General features: G+C 44.4%; 1 protein-coding gene across 1 annotated transcript in view; it reads left to right on the forward strand.

Annotated features, from left to right (window-relative positions):
- The window catches only part of STON2 (stonin 2), a 255,201-nt gene that overhangs the window by 120,154 nt on the left and 113,767 nt on the right, over window positions 1-21,280 (forward strand). Inside the window, exon 4 of the mRNA XM_053697346.1 lies at window positions 7,193-7,378. Coding sequence (XP_053553321.1) covers window positions 7,193-7,378 — 186 coding nt within the window. The remainder of the gene's footprint in view (window positions 1-7,192; window positions 7,379-21,280) is intronic.

Genomic DNA, 21,280 nt, shown 5'->3' on the forward strand with positions numbered 1-21,280 from the left:
GGTAATTACAATATAAACACTTATAAAAAATTTATTTTTAATGCAGATATTTTAAACCCTGAAGACCAGTACGTTGTTTATTTTTCCAGAATTTCTCATGCTTTAATTGTTGTAGTGATTTTTTTCTATCTTTAGTCAGTATACTGATATTATAATAGTGACTTCCAGTTTAGAATATAACATTATTTACAGAACCAGCAAGTACCAGTGTGTGCAAGTTTCTTTCATTGCTATTTATATATATATATATATATATATATATATATATATATATATAGGTATAATTATATATTGTACCCAAATACCATCAGATATAAGTAAAAACATGTATTTATGAAAAAATAGAACATATCCTTGTATGTAAAGAACAATGGAATGTGAAATGAAATGTTCATATTTTTATGTCATGTTAGCGCCCATGAGAATAAGCGATTGTGTTTGCGCCGAGTATGGTGTTTTCTCCGGTCCACGGCTTCATTCTTACTTGTGGGAATATTCTCTTCCCTAACAGGAAATGGCAAAGAGGCACACAGCAAAAGCTGTCCATATAGCCCCTCCTCTGGCTCCGCCCCCCAGTCATTCTCTTTGCCTGCTCTGAACAAGTAGCATCTCCACGGGGATGGTAAAGAGTATGTGGTGTTTAGTTGTAGTTTTATTTCTTCTATCAAGAGTTTGTTATTTTAAAATAGTGCCGGTTCGTACTATTTACTCTACAACAGAAAGTGATGAAGATTTCTGTTAAAAGAGGAGTATGATTTTAGCACCAGTAACTAAAATCCATTGCTGTTACCACGCAGGACTGTTGAAACCAGAGAACTTCAGTTGGGGGTAACAGTTTGCAGACTTATCTGCTTCAGGTATGACCAGTCTCTTTTCTAACAACACATAGTAATGCTAGAAGACTGTCAGTTTTTTCCCTCATGGGACCGGTAAGCCATTTTCTTAGACTGAGTAACATATTAAAGGCTTATATATTGGGCTCTATACTGGTTGACACTATTGTGGGCTAAATCGATTTGCTTATATCATATTCTTATGACATTTGGAGTGTTTTTATGAACTTAGAAACACTTTTGGGAACGTTTTAATTAGGCCTGGCATTGGTTAGACGCCTAATCTAGTCAGAAAGGCCCCTTCACTCTGGTATGCAGAGGGAGGAGGCCTCATTTTCGCGCCTCAGTTGCGCAGTTACTTCCAAAGGCAGTGCATGCAGCTTCATGTGAGAGGGTCCTGTGGCTGAGAAACAGACTCCGGAAGGCTTATTTCTGTGGTGAATAACCCCTAAGGAAGGTAAAAGCCGCAGCAAAGTCTGTGGCACGGACTGTAGTGTATTTTAACCGGTTAAATTGAACAATTAGCTCCGGTTTCCTTATTTAAGGGTCTAGAAACTTCATATTTGGTGTGCAATACTTTCAAAGCATTAAGACACTGGGGTGTAAATTTTATAAAAATCGGATATTTCCTTCATAGTTTTTTGAACATTCAGAAATAAAGTGTGTTCTTTTTATTATTTAAAGAGACAGTAACGGTTTTGTATAAAATCGTTTTTATTGCATTAATAGCCTGCCTAAATCTGCCTAACATGTCTGTGCCTTCAGATAGCATATGTTCTGTGTGTATGGAGGCCAAGGTGGTTCCCCCTTTAAATGTATGCGCAAATTGTGCCATGGCGTCCAAACAAAGTAAGGACAGTAGTGTCACATTTAACAAGGTTGCCCAAGATGATTCTTCAAATGAAGGTAGTGGGGATAGTTCATCATCCTCTCCTTCTGTGTCAACACCAGTTTTGCCCGCACAGGCGATACCTAGTACATCTAGTGCGCCAATGCTTGTTACTATGCAGCAATTAACAGCAGTAATGGATAATTCTATAGCAAATCTTTTATCCAAACTGCCAGCATTTCCTAGAAAGCGTGATTGCTCAGTTTTAAATACAGAGGATGAGCAAACAGCCGCTGACGATAATTTATCTGTTATACCCTCACATCAATCTGATTTGGCAGTGAGGGAGGGTCTGTCCGAGGGAGAAATTTCTGATTCAGGAAAAATTTCTCAGCAGGCAGAACCTGATATCGTGGCATTTAAATTTAAGCTAGAACATCTCCGCGCCTTGCTTAAAGAGGTGCTAGCTACTCTTGATGATTGTGATTCTTTGGTAGTTCCAGAGAAGTTGTGCAAAATGGACAAATTCTTAGAGATCCCAGTGCACGCTGATGCTTTTCCGATACCCAAGAGGGTAGCGGACATAGTGAATAAGGAGTGGGAAAAGCCAGGTATACCTTTTGTTCCACCTCCTATATTTAAGAAAATGTTCCCCATTATTGACCCCAGAAGGGACGCATGGCAGACGGTCCCTAAGGTAGAGGGGGCAGTTTCAACGTTAGCAAAGCGCACAACTATTCCTATTGAGGACAGTTGCGCTTTCAAAGATCCTATGGATAAAAAATTGGAAGGATTGCTTAAAAAGATTTTTGTTCAGCAAGGTTTCCTTCTTCAACCAATTTCGTGCATTATTCCTGTCACCTCGGCGGCGTCTTTTTGGTTTGAGGAACTAGAAAGTTCGCTCCAAAAGGAGACTCCATATGATGAAGTCATGGACAGAATTCACGCACTAAAGTTGGCTAATTCCTTTATTTTGGATGCCGCTTTTCAATTAGCAAAATTAGCGGCAAAAAACTCAGGTTTTGCAATAGTGGCGCGCAGGGCGCTTTGGCTAAAATCTTGGTCGGCGGATGTGTCGTCCAAAACAAAATTACTTAATATTCCTTTCAAAGGTAAGACCCTTTTCGGGCCAGAATTGAAGGAGATTATTTCTGACATCACTGGGGGAAAGGGCCATGCCCTCCCACAGGATAGGCCTTTCAAGGCTAAGAACAAGTCCAATTTTCGTTCCTTTCGCAATTTCATTAACGGACCGGCTTCTAACTCTGCAGCCTCTAGACAAGAGGGTAACGCTTCCCAGCCTAAACCAGCATGGAAACCATTGCAAGGCTGAAACAAGGGTAAACAGGCCAAGAAGCCTGCTGCTGCTACCAAGACAGCATGAAAGGGTAGCCCCCGATCCGGGACCGGATCTAGTAGGGGGCAGACTTTCTCTCTTTTGCTCAGGCTTGGGCAAGAGATGTTCCGGATCCCTGGGCACTAGAAATTATCTCTCAGGGGTATCTTCTAGAGTTCAAGGAACTCCCTCCAAGGGGAAGGTTCCACATGTCTCGCTTATCTTCAGACCAGATAAAGAGACAGGCATTCTTACATTGCGTAGGAGACCTATTAAAGATGGGAGTGATACACCCAGTTCCATCAGCGGAACAAGGTCTGGGTTTTTACTCAAACCTGTTTGTAGTTCCCAAAAAAGAGGGAACTTTCAGGCCAATTCTGGATTTAAAAATACTAAACAAATTCCTCAGAGTTCCATCATTCAAAATGGAAACCATTCGGACGATCTTACCAACAATCCAGGAGGGTCAATATATGACTACCGTGGACTTAAAGGATGCGTACCTGTATATTCCTATCCACAAAGATCACCATCAGTTCCTAAGGTTCGCCTTTCTGGACAAACATTACCAGTTCGTGGCTCTTCCATTCGGTTTAGCCACTGCTCCCAGAATTTTCACAAAAGTACTAGGGTCCCTTCTAGCGGTTCTAAGGCCGAGGGGCATTGCTGTAGCACCTTACCTAGATGACATTCTAATCCAAGCGTCGTCCCTTTCCAAAGCGAGGGCTCATACAGACATTGTTTTAGCCTTTCTAAGATCTCACGGGTGGAAGGTGAATATAGAAAAAAGTTCCCTTTCCCCGTCCACAAGGGTTCCCTTTCTGGGAACAATAATAGATTCTGTGGAAATGAAGATTTTTCTGACAGAGGTCAGAAAGTTAAAACTTCTAAAAGCTTGTTGAGTTCTTCATTCTATTCCTCAGCCTTCCATAGCTCAGTGCATGGAAGTTATAGGACTAATGGTTGCAGCAATGGACGTGGTTCCTTTTGCTCGAATTCATTTAAGACCATTGCAGCTGTGCATGCTCAAACAGTGGAATGGGGATTATGCAGACTTGTCTCCCCAAATTCAAGTAGACCAGGTAACCAGAGACTCACTCCTCTGGTGGTTGACTCAAGATCACCTGTCTCAGGGAATGAGTTTCCGCAGACCAGAGTGGGTCATTGTCACGACCGACGCCAGCCTCTTGGGCTGGGGCGCGGTCTGGGACTCTCTGAAAGCTCAGGGTCTATGGTCTCGGGAAGAGTCTCTTCTCCCGATAAACATTTTGGAACTAAGAGCGATATTCAATGCGCTCCTGGCTTGGCCTCAACTAGCGAAGGCCAGGTTTATAAGATTTCAGTCGGACAACATGACGACTGTAGCGTACATCAATCATCAGGGGGGAACAAAGAGTTCCTTGGCGATGAGAGAGGTATCCAAGATCATCAAATGGGCGGAGGATCACTCCTGCCATCTATCTGCAATTCACATCCCAGGAGTAGACAACTGGGAGGCGGATTATCTGAGTCGTCAGACTTTCCATCCGGGGGAGTGGGAACTTCACCCGGAGGTTTTTGCCCAGTTAACCCAACTATGGGGCACTCCAGATATGGATCTGATGGCGTCCCGTCAGAACTCCAAGGTTCCTCGCTACGGGTCCAGATCCAGGGATCCCAAGGCGGCACTAGTGGATGCATTGGTGGTGCCCTGGTCGTTTAATCTGGCTTATGTGTTTCCACCATTCCCTCTCCTTCCCAGGCTTGTAGCCAGGATCAAGCAGGAGAAGGCCTCGGTGATTCTAATAGCTCCTGCATGACCTTGCAGGACTTGGTATGCAGACCTGGTGAATATGTCATCGGTTCCACCATGTAAGCTACCTTTGAGGCAGGATCTTCTAGTACAAGGTCCATTCAAACATCCAAATCTAGTCTCTCTGCAACTGACTGCTTGGAAATTGAACGCTTGATTCTATCTAAGCATGGGTTTTCAGATTCGGTTATAGATACTCTGGTTCAAGCCAGAAAACCGGTGACTAGGAAAATTTACCATAAGATATGGCAGAAATATATCCGTTGGTGCGAATCCAAGGGATTCTCTTGGAGTAAAATTAAAATTCCTAGGATACTTTCCTTTCTCCAAGAGGGTTTGGATAAAGGTTTGTCAGCTAGTTCCTTAAAAGGACAGATATCTGCTCTGTCTGTTTTGTTGCACAAACGACTGGCAGCCGTGCCAGATGTACAGGCGTTTGTACAGGCGTTAGTCAGAATCAAGCCTGTCTACAGACCTATGACTCCTCCATGGAGTCTAAATTTAGTTCTTTCAGTTCTTCAAGGGGTTCTGTTTGAACCCTTACATTCCATAGATATTAAGTTACTATCTTGGAAAGTTCTGTTTTTGGTTGCTATTTCTTCTGCTAGAAGAGTTTCTGAATTGTCTGCTTTGCAGTGTACTTCACCCTATCTTGTGTTCCATTCAGATAAGGTAGTTTTACGTACCAAGCCTGGTTTTCTTCCAAAAGTGGTTTCCAACAGGAATATTAACCAGGAAATAGTTGTTCCTTCTCTGTGTCCGAATCCAGTTTCAAAGAAGGAACGTTTGTTACACAACCTAGATGTGGTCCGTGCTTTAAAATTCTATTTAGAGGCAACAAATGATTTCAGACAGACATCATCCTTGTTTGTCGTTTATTCTGGTAAGAGGAGAGGGCAGAAAGCTACTGCGACCTCTCTTTCCTTTTGGCTGAAAAGCATAATCTGATTGGCTTATGAGACTGCCGGACGGCAGCCTCCTGAACGAATTACAGCTCACTCTACTAGGGCTGTGGCTTCCACATGGGCCTTCAAGAACGAGGCTTCTGTTGATCAGATCTGTAAGGCAGCGACTTGGTCTTCCCTGCACACTTTTGCCAAATTTTACAAATTCGATACTTATGCTTCTTCGGAGGCTGTTTTTGGGAGAAAGGTTTTGCAAGCCGTGGTGCCTTCCGTTTAGGTTACCTGACTTGTTCCCTCCCTTCATCCGTGTCCTAAAGCTTTGGTATTGGTTCCCACAAGTAAGGATGAAGCTGTGGACCGGACACACCAATGTAGGAGAAAACAGAATTTATGCTTACCTGATAAATTTTTTTCTCCTACGGTGTGTCCGGTCCACGGCCCGCCCTGGCTTTTTGTCAGGTTTAAATTTTTTATCTCTATACACTACAGTCACCACGGCACCCTATAGTGTCTCCTTTTTCTCCTAACCGTCGGTCGAATGACTGGGGGGCGGAGCCAGAGGAGGGGCTATATGGACAACTTTTGCTGTGTGCCTCTTTGCCATTTCCTGTTAGGGAAGAGAATATTACCACAAGTAAGGATGAAGCCGTGGACCGGACACACCGTAGGAGAAAGAAATTTATCAGGTAAGTATAAATTCTGTTTTTTCCACTTTTTTTGCTCCATTGACTTGGGGGAATACGTGAACGCAATGCGATATTCTAAGTTCGGCTTTTTGCACTTGTTGCGTTAGCGCACAAGCGAAAACAGTTTACTTTCAACTCATACAAGCACAACCCGACAAGCACAAAAAGCTTATTTCTAGCACAGTTAACGCTAAAACGGGAGCGTTAAATAGCTCTCCACTCGTAATATGGCCTAATGTGTTCAGTATAGAATTAAAACACATTAAGTGCTTATTGGATGCACAAGTTGAGGAAATAACAAGATATTATATTGTGATTGGATTCATTTGTGTTAATAGTAGTCCTGGACATAAATAAAAACACAGAATTAAGTTTAATTTATACAAATACAATACTAGACACCACTATGTGGATATTAAAGGGACATTGATTATACTAACAAAGTAATTCCCTATAAAATGATTATTTATTTTCCCAGATTTACTTGGTGTTGTCATGGAAACTAAGGTTTATAACTGCACTCAGGGAAGCTTGAGTGAATGCAGCAGAATCCAGAATTCTGAACCTGCAACATTCTTCACAGTATTACTAGATGTGCAGGAGCTTATTTATCTTTGTCCGCAATTGGACACAGCAAAGGAGATAAGATACATATGCTTAAAGTGGCCTCTCAAATGGTATGTCCCTGATCTGCAAAACATTTCATGGCACTTAACATATTTATTTTGTTTGCAGACATGCTTGATTGCAGATATATAGCGTGCACGTGTATAAATATCCATTTAAAGCCTCATGTGGTTGTTCCATTTAGCTTCTCCGCTGAGGACAGGAGACTGGAAATCCCCAGGACGCAGCCCCTCGGTGAGGACCCCTCTTCCCTCCCAGAGCAGTACAGAGACCCACTATGAGGACACCAGCAGCCCCTCGTATGCGGACCTGTGCTCCCTCCATACAGATGACATCCCTAGTGATGAGGCTTCTGGGAAAGGCTCAGTGGGTGAGTCAGTTTGTCTGGTGTGTCATTTTTAATAATTTAATTTTTTTTAAATTATTGAAAAACATCTGGATTTTGGAATTATTCTGAATTTTGGAATTCTGGATGTGGGGATTTGTAACTGTATAGGAGGATCACAGTTTAATAACAGTGAGATTTTTCATGTATTGTACATCTTATATACTTGCACATGAATGATAACAGATCCTTCGCTGTTGCATGATTTGCCTAGTGTATTATTATATCATTGATGTATAAAAGTCACAGGTATTTGAATCACCAGTGTTCGTCATTGGTGACTGCTGTTTATGTGTGTATGATCCTTACTGTATGTGTTGTGTTGAGTTACTGTATGTGTATGTGTTGTGTTACTGTATGTGTTGTGTTGTGTTACTGTATGTGTATGTGTTGACACTTGCTGATATATAGGGGCATATTTATCAAGCTCCGAATGGAGCTTGATGCCCTGTGTTTCTGGCGAGCCTGCTGGCTCGCCAGAAACAGCAGTTGTGAAGCAGCGGTCACAAAGACCGCTGCTCCATAACTTGTCCGCCTGCTCTGAGCAGGCAGACATCGCCGGAAATCAACCCGATCGAGTACGATTGGGTTGATTGACACCCCCCTGCTGGCCGCCTATTGGCCGCGAGTCTGCAGGGGGCGGCGTTGCACCAGCAGCTCTTGTGAGCTGCCGGTGCAATGCTGAATACGGCGAGCGTATTGCTCGCTGTATTCAGCGAGGTCTGTCGGACCTGATCCACACTGTCGGATCAAGTCCGACATACCTTGATAAATTGAGGCCATAGTATTTACAGGTATAATTGCTTGGCACATAATGAAAGTTAATATAAGTAGATTGAACCCTAATTAATTATTAAATATCAGTTCAGGTTTTTTTTTTCTTTTGTCTAAATATGTTGCAAATATTTACTGTCTGGCTAAAATAAAGGGACACTGAAGTCAAAATTTAACTTTCATGATTCAAATAGAGCAGCAATTTCAAACAACTTTCTAATTTACTTCCATTAACAAAATGTGCACAGTCTTGTTATAATTAAACTTTTTGAGTCACCAGCTCCTGCTGAGCATGTGCAAGAATTCACAGAATATGCATATATACAATTGTGAGTGGCTGATAGCTGTCACATGATACAGGAGGAGTGGAAATACACATAACTTTGACTTTTTTCGGAAAAAATCAACTACCAATTTGAAGTTCAGACTAAGTGCTATTGCATTGTCTTGTTATCATGCATTTGTTGATTATGCAAATCTACTATAATTTCTGGTCCTTAAAGGGTCTTCTCCAGAATTTTTATTGTTTAAAAAGATAGATAATCCCTTCATTACACATTCCCCAGTTTTGCATAACCAACATGGTTATATTAATATACTTTCTTTCCTAAGATATGGTGAGTCCACAATTAATAGTGGGAATATCACTCCTGGCCAGCAGGAGGAGGCAAAGAGCACCACAGCAAAGCTGTTAAGTGTAACTTCTCTAACCCATAACCCCCAGTCAGGAGGAGGTGAAGTTCTGGACGTTTGTTGCACAACCTGGATGTTGTGCGTGCTCTAAAAATTCTACCTACAGGCGACTAAGGATTTTCACCAGTCCTTTTGTCCTGTTTGTTTCTTTCTCTGGAAAGTGTAAAGATCAGAAGGCGACTGCTACTTCTCTTTCTCTCTGGTTGAGAATTCTAATTTGTTTTGCTTATGAGACTGCTGGTCAGCAGCCTCCTGAGAGAATTACAGCTCATTCCACTAGGGCTATCTCCTCTTCTTGGGCTTTCAAAAATTAAGCTTCTGTGGAACAGATTTCCGAGGCTGCAACTTGGTCCTCTTTGCATGCTTTTTCCAAATTTGATAGTTTTGCCTCGGCCGAGGCTTCTTTTGGGAGAAAGGTTCTTCAAGCGGTGGTGCCTTCTGTTTAGGTCTGCCTGTCTTGTTCTCCCTCCCTTTTCATTCTGTGTCCTCTAGCTTGGGTATTGGTTCCCACTAGTAATTGAGGACGTTGAGGACTCACCATATCTTAGGAAAGAAAACAAAACATATGCTTACCTGATAAATTTATTTATTTCCGGATATGGTGAGTCCACGACCCCACCCTTTTATCAAGACAGTTATTTTCTTCTTAAACGGAAAGAGTTCACAGCTGCAGTCATTACTTTTGGAAATTCAGAATCTGGCCACCAGGAGGAGGCAAAGACACCCAGCCAAAGGCTTCAAATACCTCCTCCACTTCCCTCATCCCCCAGCCATTCTTTGCCTTTCGTCACAGGAGGTTGGCAGAAAAGTGTCAGAAGTTCGAGATAGTCTCTTATGGAGGGTAGTACTCTTTGAAATGGGACTGGAGTTTTAAGTAATCCTGTCAGCCTCTCAGTGAGAGCATGGATGAAGGTTAGAGTCCGGAGATGCAGGGAGAGTCTTTCTGCAAAACCATCCCGACTCATATTAACAGCTCCTTGGCAATCAGCATTGACGTGTTTCGCTGCCTGCCTTTATTCACTCAAGTAGCGAGGCTACTATCTGTCACACTTGAAGGGCCGTGTTCCTGTTCCATGGCGCAGATTCTTGTAAGATCGTTTCATTTTATTTCGATATGTGAATGTAATGTTAACGAAAGAAGCTAGGGTCCCAGTGGGACTCCTTTTATCTTAATAAGGAATCATGGGTTAATATCTCCTGAGGGGGTTTATTGAACAGGGGGGACTTTAATATTGTTTGTTATATGGTTCTATCTGCTAATGTGTAGCAATATTTAGGCTCATGGCTTTTACGGAACATAACAGCATTATCTTAATGGCGCAATCTCTTTTTTTGTGACTGGCACAGTGCACCTCGTGACAGGTGGGGTTACGTTGTTTCTCACTTCCGTATGCTGACTGTGTGGCGACAGAGAGAGTCTGCTTGTGGGTTGTTTGGTTCACAGGAGGTGGTGAGTGCCCCAGCCATTGGGGGTGTAAAAAGGGTGCCACTTAGTGTTTGTAATTTTTGTAATCCCTTTAATATCTTAGACACGGATGTCTCCGATACGGAGAATGCGTATTGTGATGAATATGACATGGCCGGGGTTATCCATGCCCATCAGTTATGTTCCGATTGCCGTTCTAGAGTACTCTCTTCTCCCGAATCAGGGAGCTTAGAGTGCGTTGAGCCATACGCTACCTACGAGGTTTCCATGTCCCGTGAGGCGCGTGCCCCAGACCCTTTCTTGGCTACGCAAGCAGATGTCCCTATGGTCTTTACTCCTTCTCTGGAAGGTGGCATGTTTCCTCCAGAGGTTACGGCACGGTTCCGCATGGCCATTTCTATGGCGCTGGCTCATTTATATCTCCCAAGAGAAATATTTTTAAGATACTGTCCGTGTTCTGTTAACCAGGGCCCGTCAGGCGTGGCATCACCTGATTCAGTTTGGCCTTCTGGGGAAGCGTTGGCCTCTGGGGCTTCAGGGGCCCCAACCGCGGGGCTGGGTGTCAGGGTTTTTCCCTGTTTTGTTTGCCATGTGCTGCTGGCAGCCATTTTACTCACCTCTCTTCCTGACTATGGTGCATTGTGGGGGATGCTGCTCATTTCCTGCACTTCCTTTTATGGCCAGACTGGTGTGCATCATCCGTGTGAGACAGGATGCAGTCTCAGAATTGTGATGTCATCACTTATTATTTAAAGGGCCACTGTTCAGTATGCTTTGCCTTTGCGTTGTCTCAGACCTGTTTGTGATAGTTCCTGTTTATTACCTGGCTGCCTAACGTACTTCCTGGTTCCTGATCCCTTGCTTTCTTGTTGCTAATTCCGGCTCGTCTGACTATTCGCGTTGGCTCCTGTCTCGGCTCGTCTGACTACCAGCTCTGGTTTTGACTCCTGGCTTGTTATTTGACTTGTGGACTTTTTATTATTTTTTGCTATTAATAAAAGGTGTGATTATTTTTGCACTTCTCGTCTCAGTCTGATTCCTGGCACCCTGAGATTATGCAAAGGCCATGAATCCTGATGGTGCTAATAATCCACCTTTACCTGCCATCATTTCCAGGATGGATGTACAGGATCACCGCTTGGATCAATTTGCACTAGCCCTGCAAACCCTGCTGACTCGCACTGCACATTTGGACCAAAGTGTCCCGCAAGTTATGGCTGCTCCTGTTTCTGCTGCTGCACCTATGCCTACCAGGAGCATGTCCGGTTCTGCACCTCTACCTCAGCGATATGGAGGCGATCCTATTCAGTGCAGAGGGTTTTTGAACCAGGTGGGCATTTACTTTGAGATGTTACCTCAGATGTTTCCCTCTGACAGAGCTAAGGTGGGATTTCTCATCTCGTTACTCTCTGACACAGCTCTTGCCTGGGCTAATCCCTTGTGGGAGACAAATAAACCTGTGATTTCAAATTACCCAGAATCTGTGGCCTCATTTTGAAGGGTATTTGATGTTCCGGTTCGCTCCTCCTCTGCTGCTAAACGACTCATGTGCTTTCAGCAAGGTACAAGATCTGTTGCTCAGTATGCTATTGAGTTCCGTACTCTTGCCGCAGAGGTAGGTTGGAACAATGAAGCCCTTGTTGCTGCCTTCTTTCATGGGCTCTCTGATGCGATTAAAGGCGAAGTTGCTGCCAGAAATTTACCAGAGGATCTCGAGGCATTGGTGTCTTTTTTGATCCTAATTGACATCAGACTCGGAGAGGCCCTCTTTCAAGGAACGCTTGCGGAAGCCTCCTGTTCTGTTGTCTCCTACGTGTTCGTTCCCACCCATGCCTCTCTTTCCTCCCATCACTCCTGGTCCCGAGTCACCAGGTACTGCTGAGTCGATGCAGTTGGGATTCACGCGTGTCTCTCCGTGGTGGAGAGGGCCTTTAGGAGGAGGGAGGGGCTCTGCCTCTATTGTGGGTTACAGGGCCACCTTTTGAAGTCTTGTCCTACACGGCCGGGAAACGCTCACACCTAAGGTCCTGTCAGGGGTAGACCTTGGGTGGTTTATCCTCGTCCCCAGAACCGCTTATGGAGAAACCTTTGGTCACGGTTGTCCTTTCCTGGGTGGACTCCTCCGCTTGCTATTGAGGCCATTGATGGCAGGCCCCTTCAGCCCGCACTCGTTACTCACAAAACTGCTCCTTTGTCCATGGCTGTTGGGGCTCTCCATTTTGAAAACCTCCAGTTCCAGGTGAACTCTCCGCATTTTCCGGTTGTTCTGGGTTATCCCTGGCTCCAAAAGCACAATCCCAGTCTCGACTGGCGCAGGTCCGAAATTTTGTCGTGGTCCCTGCAATGTATTTCCACTTGTCTTCGGAAACCAGTTAAAGTCTTGTGCACTTCTTCGGTATCTCAATTGCCAGAGAAGTACCGAGAGTTCCTAGACGTTTTTGACAAGGTGCGTGCCGGTACGTTGCCTCCTCACCGGTCTTACGATTGTGCCATAGACTTGCAACCCGGAGCCATTCCTCCTTGGGGTCGGGTGTACCCTCTGTCTGTTGCAGAGAATTGTGCAATAATGGAGTATGATGCCGATGCTCTGTCGTGGGGGATCATCCGCAAATCCTGCTCTCCTGCAGGGGCTGGCTTCTTCTTTGTGAAGAAAAAGGGTGGCGAGTTAAGACCATGTATCGATTATAGGGGTCTTAATCGTCTTACCATTAAGAATGCTTACCATTTTCCGCTCATTACGGAACTCTTTGACCGCCTCAAGGGAGCTACGGTCTTTACTAAACTTGATTTGAGACGAGCGTACAATCTCGTTAGTATTAAGGAGGGTCACGAATGGAAAACAGCATTTAACACCAGGAGCGGGCATTATGAGTATCTTGTAATGCCCTTTGGCCTATGTAATGCTCCTGCTGTTTTTCAGGAATTTATTAATGATGTCCTACGAGATATGTTGCAACAGTGTGTTGTGGTGTACTTAAACGACATCCTCATACACTCACCCACACTTGAGGGTCATCGTTCTGATGTTACACGGGTTCTTCAGAGACTACGTGAGAACGGCCTGTTTTGCAAACTCGAGAAATGTGAGTTCCATCAGACTCAAGTAACCTTCCTAGGTTATGTTATCTCCGTTGCAGGGTTTTCCATGGATCCTGACAAGTTATCTGCAGTTCTGCAGTGGCCTCGCCCAGTTGGTCTTCGGTCTATTCAACGTTTTTTGGGGTTCGCCAATTACTATAGAAAGTTTATTAAAAACTTTTCTTCCTTGGTCAAACCTATCACAGACATGACCCGTAAAGAGAATGATCCACTCCATTGGTCACCTACTGCCATTAAGGCCTTTGATAGTCTTAAGACTGCCTTTGCTGCCGCTCCAGTTCTGGCTCATCCTAACCCTATCCTACCTTTCATTCTTGAGGTCGATGCATCTGAGACTGGAGTAGGTGCCCTCTTGTCTCAACGTCCTACGCCTGACGGTTCCTTGCATCTGTGTGGTTTCTTCTCTAAGAAATTGTCTCCAGCGGAGTGCAATTATGAAATTGGTGACAGGGAATTACTGGCCATAATTTTGGCACTTAAGGAATGGAGGCATCTTCTCAAGGGTACTAGTGTGCCAGTGCTCATTCTTACTGACCACAAGAATTTAACTTATCTATCTGAAGCAAAACGTTTGTTGCCCCGACAGGCCAGATGGGTGCTATTTTTGTCTCGGTTTAATTATGTGGTCTCCTACCTGCCTGGTAGTAAGAATGTTAGGGCTGATCCAAGGAGGAGTCTGTACCTACTCCTGTTATACCTCCTGACCATATTTTGGCTACCATACGTACTAATTTGACTTCTCCCTTGGGGGAGGAGATCCTGGCTGCACAAACTAATGCACCTCCTGAGAAACCTAGTGGTAAGTGTTTTGTTCCTGAGAATCTTCGAACTAAACTTTTGCACACTTACCACTATCCTAAAGCCACAGGTCACCCAGGCAAGAGCCAAATGATTTGGTCTGTCACTCGACAATTCTGATGGCCAGGTCTTTGTTCTGATGTTGCTGCGTATGTTGCCTCCTGCTCAGTTTGTGCACAGAATAAGACTCCTCGACGGCTTCCTGTGGGTCTTCTTCAACCTCTTGCTAATGGTGAGCTTCCTTGGACACATCTTTCCATGGACTTCATTGTCGAGCTCCCTGTTTACAATGGCAATACTGTTATCCTTATGGTGGTTGACCATTTTTCTAAAATGTCACATTGCATTCCCTTGATGAAGCTGCCTACCGCTCAGGACCTTGCTTCAATTTTTGCCCGGGAGGTCTTCCGTTTACATGGGTTACCCAAGGAGATAGTGTCGGACCGGGGTAGCCAGTGTAATGCCTTGATTTAATAATCAAATTTATATTTGTTGTGGATCGCAACTGGTGAGATTACCTAAATGAAATAGTGTATGTTTCACAACTGTTTAGTTTGATACTATGAGGAAGTATCAAATGGGGCAAGTTGTGCAGATTTGCATTAATTTAATGATCAACTCCCCAAGAGCTGATGTAAGGTAAATTTAATAATAGGTTCTGACAGAGCGAAAGGATGTAAGTAGTTAATTTGAGGTCAAACAAACAGTTGCATCAGGAAGTCCAATATCAGTCTGAGAGCTTGATTATTTATAGTTTTCAGAGGTTAAATATACAAAGCCTTAATTAGTACCTTTAGATAGATAGATTGTGAGAATCTTAATTTTTAAATCTGTGACTTGCGGTTTGTGGTAAAAGGTAAGTTTATAAGTTGAGGTACCTTAATATTGATTGAAGTTGTAGTGCCACTCGCAGCTGCCAGACAGTGTCGGCTTAGCTCTGCTCAGAACAGGAAGACGGAGAAAGGCGTCTCTGCGGAGACGTAGGTTTGAGTGACAGCTAAGGATTCTGACGTCACGCTGTATAGCTCTGTTCTGCGTTATATTTATCAACAGGATCTGTGAGTAGAAAGTTAAAGTCCAAGTCAGAAATAAAGTCACTTAATGTACCTGATGAGGAGTCCGGAGAATGAGTCCGCTAGATGTCAGGGGAATACAAGTGGTGACAGTAAAACTGTAATCCGTTCTTCTAGAGACTGTTGCGATAATTTTTTAACAGAGGAATATCCTGAGAGAAGCCGGTTACAATTTCCAAGTAATTTTAAGCATGCAAAGTCCGAGGTGAAGTTTTAACTTCAGTAGCGAGAAAGAAACAATTAGTTTTAGAATGTTCACAGCTTAGGTGAGTAGCTTGCTGCAGGTAAGCAGGAAACAAAATACTAAGCACTGAACTTAGTAGGCGGGAAGCATTTAAAGGGAAAGTTAGTGAGAGTGGTGTAGTCTCTTAAAGCTATACACCTCAACAATCTAAGATCATGACAGCCAGTTTGTCTCCAGATTTTGGCGTTCCTTTTGTGCTCAAATGGGTATCCAGCTTTCCTTCTCCTCGGCATATCACCCTCAATCCAATGGGGCTGCAGAACGGTCTAATCAAGCTCTGTAACAGTTCCTCCGTTGCTATGTCTCAGATCACCACAATAATTGGTCTGAACTGTTACCTTGGGCAGAGTTTGCTCGTAATAGTGCTATTAATGCTTCCTCCAAGTTATCCCCGTTCATGGCGAATTATGGGTTTCAACCATCCTTGTTGCCCGATTTATTCATGTCTCAGGGTATTCCGGCTTTGGAGGAGCATCTCCGGCAACTCCTTTCCACGTGGGTGCAGATTCAGTATTGCCTTCATCGTTCTATGCAGCGCCAAAAGTTCCAGGCTGATCGTAGGCGTCTGCCCGCGCCTTCCTACCAGGTTGATGAGAGAGTTTGGCTGTCCTCCCGCAACTTGAACCTTTGTGTGCCTTCCAATAAATTATCTCCCCGTTATGTTGGTCCTTTTCGAATACTTTGACGGGTCAATCCTGTGGCCTACGCTCTTGACCTTCCTCCTGCTATGCGCATCTCCAATGTTTTTCATGTCTCCCTCTTGAAATCATTGGTTTGTAATCGGTTTACTACTGTGTTGCCTTGTCCCCGTCCTATCTTTGTTGACAACCATGAGGAGTTTGAGGTCAGCAGCATTATTGACTCTCGTATGTCCAGGGGCCGTGTACAGTATTTGGTTCACTGGAGGGGCTACGGTCCAGAGGAGTGTTCTTGGGTTCCCTCCTATGATGTTCATGCTCCCACCCTCCTATGTGCCTTCCATGCCCGTTTCCCCAATAAGCCTTTTGTCCTCCCGCGGGGGAGTGGTTGTTGAGGGGAGAGTACTGTCAGGGTTTTTCCCTGTTTTGTTTGCCATGTGCTGCTGGCAGCCATTTTACTCACCTCTCTTCCTGACTATGGTGCATTGTGGGGGATGCTGCTCATTTCCTGCCTTCCTTTTATGCCCAGACTGGTGTGCATCATCCGTGTGAGACAGGATGCAGTCTCAGAATTGTGATCTCATCACTTATTATTTAAAAGGCCTCTTTTCAGTATGCTTTGCCTTTGCGTTGTCTCAGACCTGTTTGTGAGAGTTCCTGTGTATTACCTGGCTGCCTGACGTCCTTCCTGGTTCCTGATCCCTGGCTTGTTCCTGACTCTGCTGTTCTCCTTGTTGCTGATTCCGGCTCGTCTGACTATTCACGTTGGCTCCTGACTCGGCTCGTCTGACTACCAGCTCTGGTTGTGTTATTTGACTGTTTATTATTTTTTTGCTATTAATAAAGGTGTGATTATTTTTGCACTTCTCGTCTCAGTCTGATTCCTTTTCACCCTGACACTGGGGTCTTTCTCTGATCCGGCGAGGGATGATTTTGCCTTCCCTTATAGGCTGGCACATCTTTGTGTCCTTTAAGGCATGTTTTGGCGATGTAAGAGGATCCCAGTCCTAGTGGGCCGAAGGATCTGAGGCCTTAGATGCTGGATGGCAAGCTGGATAAGACGTTTGGGGATGAAGCTTATCTCCTTAACGTCTCCGTTTTTCTTTTATGTTTTGGTTCCAGTTTTGAGCTTGGGGTGAATGGGGCCTCTGATCGGCTGGTCCGTTGGCGTTCTCATTCACCTTGGGCGTTCACCCGCGGGTGCTGCCTTCCTTTTATTTTGATCCGGATGGATGTGTTTGATTTGTTTTTCTGAAGCTCATGTCTTGAGAACGTTCTCCTCTGGAACCGATACTTGCGATTTTGTGGTCGTGTGGGCACTTACACGGAAGTTGCACATTTTTGAATAACAGAATTATGTTTTTTGTTCATTTATCGAACCTTCGGGTTACATTTTCTTGGACCTTGGACAGTTCTGGAGTGTCCTTATACCAGGCAGGTACTGGTCGGGTGCTTTTCTGCTGTTACTGGGGTTAATGTCACCCTTGTTGTGCTGATTTAATCCTGTCAGATTCTGAATGTCACTCGGCCTATTGATATGGACTCCGGGCTCGGGTCCTATTTCAATGTGTGAAACCTAGTGTGTAGATCCAATGCTTACGAACGGAGGGTTGTGAGTGCCGATCTAAGGTTGGCTTTTCGGGCTACTCGTCTGGGATACGGGTCTGACTTTTCAGACGTCATCATGGTTCTTACAGGTCCCTGGGGACTCAGAACCATAGTTTCCATTCCTTTGGAGTTGGAAGATGTGAATGACCTCCATGATCTATAATCCGAGTGGTGAACGATTTGCGTCCTTACTTGAGGTTCTTCTGGATGTTGACTCTTTAGCCTAATAGCGGAGTCTCCTTCCTTCTCGGCTTGGGTTGGGTCATCTGGTCTGGAAGTGTGGGCATGTCCTTCTTCCTTTGCTCAGAGTTGCGTTACTCTAAGAGGTGGAGTGCAGGGGTTACCCTGCCTTCTGTGGGGAGCTGTGAGGCTCACTTTTACCCTGTTAAAGGGGTTTTTGTGAGACCGATCCTGCAAGATTCTCTGGAGACTGTTGTCTCTTCCATATAGGATCTACCTTTGGTCTGACTAAGCTCTCCGACGCTCGGGTATTATTTTCGACCTTGTTGAAGATCTAGCCTTTGGGCTTGACAGTGGTGGTTCGAGGTCGGTTACAGACTGTCGCCCTTCTGGGGTCAGGTAGATGACCATTTATCCTCAATGCTCTGCTGTGGTTTAGTGGAGGGTGGTTTTCGTCTAGCTCACTGGGATGGCAAGCAGAAGGTCCAGGGTTCACATCCACCTTCGGTTGCTGGTTGTTACCTTTCCAGCGTGTGTAACACATAGTTAATCTTGCCTACAAGGTTTTTTGCTTGCGATCCAGGAGCACTGGGTTCCGAATTCTTAAACTGATCAGGAGTTTTTTCGGACTCTTGGGTTTGAAACTGTTTGCTAGGTTATTAAGTCTACGGACTTTAGATGGTGCGCTCCTAATCATAGGGGGCAGCTTAGGGTTCCTCAGGAAGTTAGATCTTTCGATCGATTACGTTTTTTGAGGACTCTGGCCTAGGACCATGTCTCTCCCTAGATCAGATTTGAACGGTTCGGTTTAACCTTAGGTTTGTGGCCCCGCGGGTCCCTTGAAGGGGACGGGGTTCTGTTTCTCATGGGAGATTCCTATCTGCTTGAGGCTTAGGTTCTAGATCTCTCTAACGGGTCCCTACTGGTCTTCTGGCGCATTTGATGTTCCTTGTAGACTCCAGGTGTCTTTTCAACTGGGCTGGCGATATTGGCCGAGGGTTTCACATCTATGGTAGGGTGGTTTCCATTGCTTTAGTTCCCTTTCTCTCCTAGAGTGGGGGATGGGTTCTTGTGTGTTCTCCTTGTTTGGGAGTTACCTCAGTATCTGTGACGACCTGTGGGTCCTTGTTTTTCTTGCCTTGTAGTTTTTTTTTCCCTTCTTGCGTTCTCAGAATCCTGGAATAGGGAGATGTGGAGTATTGACTGGCTCCACCGTTCCTGCAGCAGGAAGCTGGGGGTTTGAACCCTGGTGGGGCTCCTGTTATTTGTTGGATTCTGATATTTAGATGCTGAGGTCTGAGAACTCTATTCCCTTGGGAAGTGTTCCCCTTTTATGGAAGACAGTAGTGTAGGGGGTCTCGCACTCGAGCACGAAGTCTGTTCTGACTCATGGTAGCATGCTGTTTTTGGTAGCAGTCTACTCGGGGGTTTTGCTCCTCGTAGATCCATCCTTTTTCTTCCAGGGGTCAGGGACTATTGTCTTCAGACTTTGATACTTTATGCAGTGTTGACCATTTTCTTTCTTGAGTCTGTCCTCCTCTTCAGTGGGAGGACTTGATGTCCTCCTCTCTTCTGAGGGTGTCTGCTGCTGGGAGAGGACGCTCCTTGGAGCCCGGTATTTCTGGTCGGGAGCTGTTGTCAAGATTTTCAGCGCTATTCAGTGGTTTGAGTTCCCTGATGGCTTAGGGTCTGCCTTCCTGTTGGAGGCTGGCCATTGCAAGTTCATGTTTCAGTTGGTTTGGTGATCTCTTGGAGAGCGATTTGTTAGCTGCTGGGATAGTTATCCTGTCTCTGCTGCTTATGCTTGTCTAGCCTGAAGATTGGGACTTGACTATGATGCAACAGGGAACTTGCGGTGTCTGGAGCACCTTCTGTGGTATGGTGCTGTGTCAGGGATATGAGGGTGACTCTTGGGTAATCGTTTGGACGTTTTTCCCTGAGTATGGACTTTATTTTCGAGTCCATTGTTCTTCTAGCTAGGGAGTTCGTCTCCCTGGGCGATAGTTATGTGACAACCTTGGGTTGTTCTAAGTTTGTTTTGAGCCCATGTGGGATGGTCCTTTGGATCTCTTCTGGGGTTATCTATTTTCTCTCTCGGGGGTAGATAGAGGTCCTTGACCTTTAAGCCGGGGGTACTCTTCGTGGGAGTCGAGAGCCGCAAATTACTTGGGTTTATGGGTAAGGGAAGTAACACTTAACAGCTTTGCTGTGGTGCTCTTTGCCTCCTCCTGCTGGCCATGAGTAATATTACCACTAGTAATTGAGGACGTTGTGGACTCACCATATCCAGAAATAAATACATTTATCAGGTAAGCATAAATTTAGTTTTTTATGTCTGTAATTACCTTGTATCTAAGCCTCTGCAGACTACCCACTTATTTTAGTTCTTTTGACAGACTTGCATTTTAACCAATCAGTGTCCTCTCATAATTAACTCCACAGGTGTGAGCACAGTTATCTATATGGCAAACATGAACTAACAGCCCTGTAGCTGTGAAAAACTGTCAAATACTTTCAGATAAGAGACGGCCTTTAAGGGCTTAGAAATTAACATATGAGCCTACCTAGGTTTAGCTTTCAACTAAATATACCAAGATAACAAAACAAATTTGATGATAAAAGTAAATTGGAAAGTTGGCATGCCCTATCTGAATCATAAAAGTTTAATTTTGAATTGACTATCCCTTTAAAAACACAGTAGATTTGCATAATCAACAAATGCAAGATAACAAGACAATACAATAGCATTTACTCTGAATTTCAAATGAGTAGTAGATTTTTTTCCAACACATTTCAAAGTTATGTATATTTCCACTCCCCTTCCACTCACCTTGTACCATGTGATAGCAATCTATTCTTGCGCATGCTCAGTAGGATCTGGTGACTCAAAAGTGTAAATATAAAAGACTGTGCACAATTTTTTTAATGGAAGTAAATTGGAACGTTGTTTAAAATTGCATTCTGTATCTATATCATGAAAATTTAATTTGACATGAGTGTCCCTTTAAGCTATAGATAAAGTCAGCAGAGCCTGCAGTAGAGGACTATTGAGTGGTTGAACTATACTATATGAGGTTAGTGGGGTTGCGTGTGTTTCAGTGGGGGTGGATGGGTGGGTGGGAGCCTAATGTTTCCTCGGTACCAGCGCAGCATAACGAAGCCATGTGCTGTGCTGGGACAACAAGAAACGAACAATAGAGCATCACACTGGATCCCACTAGAAGCTTTGGCTAAGCTCTTTGTATGGAATTTTGTTCTCATTCTGTAGTACTTGCTGCCAGGATGCTCCGTGTAGGACAACTACAAGGCATTCTGGGTAAACTGCCTAGTAGCCCTTGTTCCCTTTTCCCTATT

This window comes from Bombina bombina, chromosome 1 (assembly GCF_027579735.1).
Source record: "Bombina bombina isolate aBomBom1 chromosome 1, aBomBom1.pri, whole genome shotgun sequence".
NCBI classification, from domain to species: domain Eukaryota; kingdom Metazoa; phylum Chordata; class Amphibia; order Anura; family Bombinatoridae; genus Bombina; species Bombina bombina.